General features: G+C 39.9%; 1 protein-coding gene across 1 annotated transcript; it reads right to left on the bottom strand.

Annotated features, from left to right (window-relative positions):
- Positions 1-6,109: 6,109 nt before the first annotated feature.
- On the bottom strand, positions 6,110-8,328 carry KCS1 (3-ketoacyl-CoA synthase 1). The gene has a single exon (XM_010253576.3). It carries the CDS (start codon positions 7,907-7,909, stop codon positions 6,323-6,325), a length of 1,587 nt encoding a protein of 528 aa, XP_010251878.1. The 5' UTR covers positions 7,910-8,328; the 3' UTR covers positions 6,110-6,322.
- Between the last annotated feature and the right edge of the window lie 1,763 nt (positions 8,329-10,091).

The raw sequence follows: 10,091 nt of genomic DNA, 5'->3' as shown, positions 1-10,091 counted from the left end.
CTGTTATTATTATCGGGGATGTTTCCAATACATGGCGGGAATGTGCTGTGGGGCGTTGTGGGGCGGAGATGTGAACTCGAACACGCCATAGTTAAATACAAAATGATGCATTGAATTTATTGCAAACAATGGCGCATTCATTTTTTATTGGGGGTCGCTGAATTGTTTTGCAGTCACATTCGCAAGTCCAATGCCAACTTTTTTAACGCTTACCACTTTTTACTCCGCATACCTAGAGGTTAGGGTTGAAAAAAGGGGTCCGGATCACTTGCCCATGAGAACTCTGCCCACGCCTATCCACAATACACTACCCCCATGAATTGGGAACATCTCCCCTGCATAATACTATGTAGGGGATGAGATGTTCTCCACGAGATGTTCTCGTGGGCAAGAGATCCGAACTCTGAAAAAATTCCAATCCGATTGGAATCCAAATTCGATTTGGTAAGAGTCTTAATCTTAATAAATCGGGTTGAATGGAAAAATTGATACATTTAGTTAATGGATTGAATTTGAATATATCTGGATTCGATATTTCATGAAATATTATATTATATATTATTTATATAATTATATATTCTAATATATTAATGTATTATATAAATGATGAGAGGTAATTTGGTAATCCAAATCGCCTTGCGACACGTGGACTTCAAACGACACCTCAACATTGACTAAGCAAACCAGTTTGGCAAGTTAGCATAAAGCACCTCGTCTCGGCCAACATCCACCTCGGTCGGGCTGAGCTAGTAGGCCTCCTAGTTCACAATGACCTACCTTGAAAGACCGGCCGAGTTGTAGGAATATATGATGACCTGTGAGCAAGCTTGTTGACTTGTCTTGAAGAAACGTTACCAGCCCATGATCTCCAGAACATTAATGCCTTGACTGTTAGACCAGCTTACTGCACCGCACGCCTCAGAGTTACTCAGGCAGATCATAACCTCCGCGCTGATCTCATAACCGACATAATAATTCACTCGATTAAGCGGAAACGGTTCTACGAGAAGATGAAACCTGTTGTAAGAGGGCTAAGACCATTGATATAAGACACTCATTTCTACATGTGAAGGTATGCACGATTACATACTCTCGAGCTCTCTCATTCTCTCAAAGACTCTCGAAACACTCTTTGACTTAAGCATCGGAGTGCCCACCTCGGGTAAAGACAACCCGAGCACTCTAATCATTCTTCTTGCAAAACATATCAGCTCAACCACCTCCATCTCGGCCTAGCATAGCTTGGCCCTGACCAGGAACTATTCGAATAAGCATCCGAGTCATCTAATACGAGGGAGCAATCAGATCACGCTACATCAATAAATAATATAATATATTATTTATATTATATCATCATGTTTTTATTACAATTTAAATCGAATTGGATTCAAATCAGATATTTGATAAGATATTCGAATTCAAATTCAAATCATAATATTGAAAATATGACATATTCTCATTGGATCAATTGGATTTCTTATTGAATTAGATTGGATATCCCTTTACGGAATCTGATCCAATCCGTTCTCAGCTCTATTAGAGGCTTGTGCCTCTTTCTCGTAAAGCCTAAGCCTCAAACCAAGATTGAAGCCACCAACTAATGGTGGTCCATTTGATAGGATCTTTGATTCATTTTAATAAAGACCTAGGATTAAATCTTGTTGTTGCCAGTAGGATTGGGAGGTTAATTAAGGTGATGTTTGGCATCAATGTTGTTTTTTGAGAAAATGGTGCCATGTAGGTGCCATATCAGAGGAAGCGGTGCTTCAAACAATGCCCTCTTGTTTGGTACCATTTTTCTAGAAAAAACATTGCTCTAGACCATGCCTTGGAAATCAGGAAAGTGTGGTCTAGAGCAACGGAAAATTCAATGTTTTCTAAGAAAATGACATGTTGCCAGCATTGCAATGATGTGGCATCATCTTGGACATTGGATAATATAGATGAATGTTGAAAACGTTGCTACTAGTACTAGTACCAAACAAAACCAATGTTGTTTTCTCAGAAAACGCCTATGTGGCAGCACCGGTTCCAAACAAAAAATAAGCACCGTTTTCTAAGAAAATGGTGCTTACAACTCCTCATGCCCAACACCGTTTTTATGAGAAAATGGTTCGATGTTCTCAGCACCGATGCCAAACACCTACTAAGGGAATGATGAGTGGTGGGATATCCCCTCACATTGTGTAGCCACCACTTCTCTTGAAGAGCATCCCTAACTACTTAGTGTCATGGACTCCTAGAGTGGGTAATAAGGCTTCTCATAGAATTGCTAAATTTTGTTCTTACAATTTCATCTACTAATACTTGGTCCTCTATCCTTGAGTTTCTTTGTAATATTATCTATGAGGATTATAACATTGAGTTTTTGAATAAAAACCATTGCCTTATGGCATTTCAAAAAGGAAAAGAAAGAAGAAAAAAGACAAGACTTAAGCCTTGAGGTACTGGGGGTTAGTCACTTTTGTTAATAGACTTTATTATTATTATTATTATTATTTTGAAAAGAGAAAGAAGTGTACTACACAACCAAAAATTTGCAAAACAAATAAGAAGAAGGGATGGAGGAAGGGAATTGATACAAAAATCTAGGGAAGGGGTAGAAGAAGAAAGAGCTTCATGAGCAAGCCAATCTGCTGCCTTGGTTAGCTTCTCTGAAAATATGCTGGTACCGAAGACCTCCCTCGAACAGAACTCTCTTCCTCAAGCAGCAAGAGATGATTTCTTTCAAATTCCAAGGAACTTCCACCTTTTTGTTGAGGCATGAGATAACCGATAATGAATCACCCTCAATTATAATAGGATGCTCCCTATAGTTTGTTGCTTGAGTATGAGCTTCCCATGCAGCCCATGCTTCCGCTTGGTTGATGGTACAGGTGCCAAGTTTATATGGCATCAAAATTGGTCATGAACAATACTAGCCACAGAACATTTTCCATCATTGTTATGAGAGGCATCAAAATTTATTTTAATAGTGCCAAATTTTGAAGCACTCCAAAAAATTGGTTTCCACACTTTGTCTGATGATGCACGATCTAGAAGCTCCTACCTAGAGAACTGCCTGGACGTACTCATGTGGCTAGCTGGATCAATTTGCTAAGTAGTGCTTAGAGGGACCGGGGTGGAAGACCCGGTGAGGTCGCTCTGATGCTTAAGTCGGTATTTTGTGTGTTTGCGAGCTAGTATGGATGCTAGAGAGCTTGAATGTGAGTAATCGCTCGTACCTGGACCCTAGGGGTTGATGCCCTTATATAGCTGAGCTATCATGGATCTCGCGAAACGGTTCCGAGATCTTCGGCCTGAGTGGATGATATCCGTTTCTGCTTTAGTCGGGGAGTAACTTATCAGTCAATGAAGTTTATCATTGCCGTCCGATCCAGGCGGGGAGAGGATAAGGCCTGCCGTTACGCGGCGTGATCCCATGATGTTCGGAGTCTGCTGGGAAGCTTCTAGAGTCGATTATGTGTCACTTCGGTTCCTGGGCCCCGAGTTGGCTTAGGCTCTGAGGTGTCTTTATGCTGAGGTGACTTTATGCCGAGGTGGCTGAACATCCGAACTCTGAAAACTGCTGACTAGGCTCCCCTTGCTGAGTTGTCGTTCTACGGGCAGATCACGTCCACGTGACCTTTACTTATTAGGTCGTGCCAAATTACCCCTCATCATTGTCCATTCGAGCAATGTCTTTATCTTTGCTCCCATTAAGAAACTCCAAAAACATATCAAGAGCCCATTCCAAAATAATTGGAATTGGAGTTGAAACATTATTGGAAGTTTTTGAGTTCCTATTTTTCCAGACAGCCCAAAGAACAAAAGCTAGTTTTTCGTTACTAAAAGAATTTTGTTTTCCTTTTTATTGCCAGCCCTTGTCCACCAATCACTTAAATTTTCATTCTCATTTGGTCCCTTGAGGGGAATGTTTAAGATAAGCCACATTTGCTTTGTGTGGGCACAATTTTTAAAAATATGATCAGTATCCTCCTCATCCCCACAAAAACTACAAGAGTCATCAACGTTATATCCTCTTTTCTTTATATGGCTTTTAGTAGGAAGCCTATTGTTGAGAAGGAAAAAGAGAAAAGTCTTTATCTTTGGGGGGGGGGATTTGATGTTCCAAATATTAGCCAGCCAATTAAAGGTACCGTTTGGGTTAAGAACAGAAGAGCATTTCAACAAATAAGTTGTTTTTATAGAGAACATCCCCTTAGGGTTGCACCCCCAAATAATTTTGTCCTACATAGAGTTAGGATCAATAAAAATTGTCTTAATATCTTGCCAAATTTGGTCAGATACCTCTGCCTTTATTTTGTCTTCATTCTAGCATTCTTTTCCAAAATCAATCATGTCCGAGACTTTAATGTTATGATTTGTCATAATCTCATAGTTAATGGTTTCAGATAGAGGTCTGTCATAAACCCAATTATCATGCCAAAGGCTAATAAACCTACCATTTCCTACTTGCTAATGAGTTCCTTTCTTAATGAGATCTCTGGCCAGGAGAATACCCCTCTAGGCCCAAGAGATACTCTTTTTAATTTTACAATTCCAGAAAATTTTCCTCCTCAAATATTTGCTTTTGATAACTTTCACCCATAGGTTGTCCTCCTCTTTTATGATCCTCCACCCTAACTTTGCCAAGCTGGCCTCATTAACCCAGTGGAGCTTTCTTATTCCCATACCACCCCACCTTTTAGGGGTGCATGTTTTTTCCCAATTCAGCAAATGAAGAGATTTATTCCCATTTGAATTGTCCCATAGGAAATCCCCTTGGATCTTGTCCAATTCATCTATAGAATTTTTTGGGATTCTAAAAGAACTCGCTATATATTGTTGCACCATATTAGTTGAAGAAATAATTGATAGGGAATGTTTTTTCCAATTTGCTAAATTTTGAACCATTTTCTCTTTGATTTTTCCAAAAGTACTCTTTGTAACTCTTCCAATGATTAGGGGAGCCCCAAGATAGGATTTGGAGTTAGTTTCCAATGGGATTCTAAGCATTTTGGATATTATCTTTTGAAACCTATGGGGCGTGTTTTTTGAGAAAAGTACCAAAGATTTATTGAAATTTGGGCATTGGCCCGAGGCCTTTGCATAGTTTGATAAGATTTTCTTGATTTTCAAGCAGGCTGGGATAGAAGTATTTGCAAATATAAAACAGTCGTCGGCAAATTGCAGGATTGAGATCTTTGGTCCCCTTCTTGAAATTCTACAGCCAATATGCTTTTCACTATCCATTGCTTTTTTTTTTCCAATTTCTTGAACAAAGACGATATATATCAGGAAAGAAGATCAATTCTCAAGAATGGGGATGTTTGGTAAGTCTTTTCGTGTGTTCTTTTGGGCTTTTCCAAGCTTGAAATAAGTTTGATCTTTCTCCATTTGACAATGAAAGACAAAGGCGTAAAGACCTATACTCTAAAAAGCTATGAAGCTTCTGTCTTTATTTGCCTAAAATCTTTTATTTGAGAACTTGGTAGATCAATAAGAAGTTGCCAAAGGACACCAAGTCCAACCAATGAGGTCCATGAGGTATTGGATTAATGACTTATGTGAATAGACAAGAAACCAAACTACCAAATGAGGGCTGGCTCGTTGGTGTACAAACTGGTTTGTTCCAAATCCTGCAACCAGCACTTTGGGGAAAAGCGGTGAAAGGGGAAATTACTAATGGTGCATGGCACCGAATACTAAGAAGAAAAAAAAGACAAGAAACCGAGCTTTTTTTTTTTTTTTCCTTTTGTTTATTTTTTTTCAAAACGAAAAACTCCAGTACTAATTCATTAAATTCAAGAAAGTATTTAATGAACAACACCTTCGAAACATTTTTTACAAGCCTTATATGCTTTATATTATGAGCTATATTATTTTTTTGTTATTCTATTTATATACACCACCCATAACATTTATCAAACCAGTTCAGCAGATTCAAAACATTAGCATACAGAACTTTGTGAGACCATCCTTCAACTGTTTTTAATTCATCCTTGGCCTGGTTGAACTCTTAGATAACACCCATATTTGATTATCATATTGGATTTTACTTGTTTGACCGTGTTGGGCCTCTTTGTGTGCATGTCAGTGTATTTGAGCGGAAGAGAGAGAAATTCGATTTCTGTTGGAAAGGTAATGGAATTTATACGAACAGCGAACCCTTGCCCGGGGCTGGAGGAAATCACAATGCACAATTTCACATCATCTAAAGACCAATTATATATATATATATAAGAAATAGTAATAATTTGGTGTGCAGAGGAAAGCGAAGCTCCACACATCACCCACCTCGTGTATTTTGTCCACTAGGGCGACGACACCTGGCTAAAAGTCAGCAAGCTGGAACCTTGACAGGGTACCGATCAACCACATCAGCCCATGGGTTGGCTTGGCACTCGCCAACCCGAACCGCTCTGAGCGCTTTCCAAACCGCGCTGTTACACTTGAAACCGGACCCAAACGCTATCTGCCAGATTCGGTCCCCACTGGAAACTCGTCCCTTGGCCTCAGTGTAGGCCAATTCGTACCAAAGCGAGCTGCTTGAGGTGTTTCCGAAGCGGTGAAGCGTCATCCTCGAAGGCTCCATATGCCAGTCACTGAGTTGTAAGTTCTTCTGCAGCTCGTCCAACACCGCCCGGCCTCCGGCATGTATACAGAAGTGTTCGAATGCCAGCTTGAAGTCTGGTATATAGGGTTTTACCCTTGACTTGAGGACCTTCTTTCGAACCAGAGTGATGAAGAACATTAATTGCTCGGAGAGGGGCAACACTAGAGGACCAAGCGTGGTTATGTTTGTTTTTAAAGCGTCGCCAGCAACTGCCATTAGTTCTCGAGCAAGAGATACTCCAATGGTCCCTTTATGGTCTTCTCTTTGGTACACACAGTTATAGCTATTGTCGTCAGCTCCTTTATGGGTTCGCACCGTGTGGATGAGCTGATACTTTGACCTTGAGCGGTCTCGACCCCTGTTCGATAAGAGAACGGCGGCTCCGCCCATGCGGAAGATACAATTGCAGAGAAGCATGGAGCGGTCGTTGCCGAAGTACCAGTTGAGAGTGATGTTCTCCGTGCTCACCACCACGGCATATGTGTTTGGGTTGGCTCTGAGTAGGTCCTTGGCGAGGTCGACAGATATAAGGCCAGCGCTGCAGCCCATCCCACCTAGGTTGAAGCTCTTGATGCCGCCTCCCATCTTGTAGTGATTAACGATCATAGAGGAGAGAGAGGGAGTTGGGTTGAATAAGCTGCAGTTCACGATTAGGATGCCGACTTCACTGGGTTTAACGCCGGTTTTGCTGAAGAGAGAGTCGAGAGCGCCGAACATGACAGCCTCCGCCTCGGCCCGGGCCTCCTTCATGCATAAATTGGGAGGGCTGGCGGTAATCCCTCTGGGAAAGTAGGTCTCGTTACCCAGGCCGGAACGGGTGCAGATCCGTCTTTGAAACTGAACCGACTCATCCTCGAACGCTCCGTTGTCTTCCGTCATCTTCAAGAACGATTCAACCGACATCTTCCGCTCATCTTCGGGCTTGTAGCAAGCAAAGTCTACTAGGTAAATCGGGCGGGGCCGTTTGACCCAGTAGAGCCCCAAGAGGAAGAGCGAGATGGCTACACCAGACCACCCAGTTGCCGAATCGACTTGAAGAACAGTAGGATTTATCCATATGTCGGAAACCCGGTCGAACCTGAGACCAGAGAGCTGAACCGACATGGCTACGAACAATGGAAGAACAAGAATAAACATCAGAAGGGTTGCGTAATTGCAAGTATACCCGTAACCCAACTTCACGTATTTGAGCTTGACGGACTGTAAGAAATCCGGCAACCTTCGCCGGATTTTTATCACGACAGACGACGAGTCTTCCCTAAACGCCATCTCTGCCGTTAGTCTCTCCTTATCCATCTCTATACTCCCCATCTCTCTCACTCTCTATAAGTCGTCTCGTTTGTTCTGCGTGGACAAAATGATTTGGGTTTTTCTTCAAGGATTTATAAAGACTAGAACTCAAGTAGCGGAAGGGATATCTGACGCTGTGACGCACTTAGTTGAGCGCACAGGGTCAGGGTGTAAACTACCAGGAGGAAAACGAGAGGTTCTCCAAGTAGAGAGTAATAAGAAAATTGGAGGGACCCGAGATGAGAGAGAGAGAGAGAGAGAGAGAGAGAAGAATGGGTGAAGAAGCGGGTGACGGGGCCGTTGTGTATTAGCTGCAGGAAAGCTGGATTTGCTGTGGAATTTAATGGGAGTGGTTCGGAGAAGGATGGATAGCTCAACAACCAAAGAATAAAAATATTAATATGATTTTTCTGAGATTTGATACAGGCACAGTTTTTTGTAGTTGCAGTGTAGTTGATTATAGGTGGGGACGATTGACTGATGACGGCCATGTGAGACGGTTTGAGTTTTCGTTCAAGTAAGATTGACCACAGCCTCACATAGGTATGGTACAAGTATATCCGCATATGCAACTAGACAATATCATCCCAGAAGCAGATAATTTCTTTTTTTTTTTCACTCATACATAAAAGGGAAATTTTCTGAGATTTTTTTTTAAACAAGAAAAAAAAAAAACAGTAAGGATGCATTCCTCTTAGTGAAATAAAACGAGGCCGGTGTGTGTAGGTGATTTGTGGTTAGGAATCATGAATGAAAGGATTGAAGTCAACGCGTCAAAACTCAAAAAGCAGACAGATTTAAGGCCCAAGCACGCAAGCAGGGGCACCGTCCTGCTCTAGTGCTCTCTCTCTCTCTCTATATATATAGATGAAACTCCAAATAACTTTGTGAGAGGAAATAGAATTCTCCCTTTGGTAATAGTTTATAGTTTATAAAAATCACATCTTTTTTACTAAAAAAAAGGGAAGCTGCTTTGCTTTTACACGTGTCCATGTCAGTGGTGTTACAAAACTCCCTCACGTGAAAAACACAAATTCTCATCACGGGAGTAGGGTTGGTACTGCAAACAGAGTTTTAATTTTTAACCGGGTCGGGTCTATTCAATATAATCAAATCTATCAACCAATAACCAATTTTATTGATTCTGGTCATGTCACTTGCATCTCAATTAATAATTGGGTTATGGGTCAGAATCAGTTCTGCTGTTCTGCTGTTCCAAACTGATTAGGACCGGAATGTATTATATAGGGTGCCGTTTGTCAAGTTTGTTTAAGAGGAAGATCTTCCAACAGCTTAGATAGCCAAATGTAATGAGTTTTTAGGGTATTATCTTTAAAAATGCAGATTGTTTGGTAAGCATCTTTGTTTATCATATATAGTTGTTAAATAAAAAATTTTAGGTGCATAGAAACAAAAAAAAAAAGCTTCATTTGAAGTTTTCAGATTTTAGGTCATTTTGGTGCTTCTGTGAATTTTTTAGAGCATACGTCTTTCTATGAGCTTTTTAGGGCATTTGTCAAGTTTCATGCAGCTTACAAAAATTATACTCAAATATATAGCACCTGATATAAAGGTTTCTTTTAAAATTTGCTATATTTTATATTTAAAAGGATAATTTCATTGGAAATATAGAAAATAATTTTGGTTAAAAATATTTGTGCCTTATTCATTTTCGAGAAGTGGGGATGGATAAGTTGATGAGTCTCACGGAAAAGAAATCAATTTACATTCATATTTTAGTATTAGTGGACAAAAAAGAATGATTCCCGAACAATTCATTTATCTATGCAAATAATACACTTTTTAGACTTGGATAAGTCACTTACCCATCCGTGTAAAAATTGTGAATACATGATGATATAATATTGTTTCTTCAATAATATCATTCTTTTTACATAAAATGGTAAATTTACAATCTTACATGGAGAATAAAAAAACATGAATAAATACAATTATCAAAAATCACTTGCTGGAATAAATGCATTTACCTATATAAATGTTTCATTAAGATACATGCAAGAACTTATTCGGACGTATAAACAATTTATCATTTAACAATTGTCATTTTATCAAAGTTAATAGTATTATACTATCAAAAATAAAGTTTTTTATTTTTTTTATCAAAGTTAATAGTATTATACTATCTAAAATAAAGTTCCAAGCTGTTGTGTAGCTGGGGTTTGACGAACACAAGAGACTTTAC

The sequence above is a fragment of the Nelumbo nucifera genome, chromosome 3, assembly GCF_055504915.1.
Source record: "Nelumbo nucifera cultivar China Antique chromosome 3, China Antique-T2T, whole genome shotgun sequence".
Taxonomy (NCBI): domain Eukaryota; kingdom Viridiplantae; phylum Streptophyta; class Magnoliopsida; order Proteales; family Nelumbonaceae; genus Nelumbo; species Nelumbo nucifera.
This window is presented reverse-complemented; position numbering and strand designations above follow the sequence as displayed.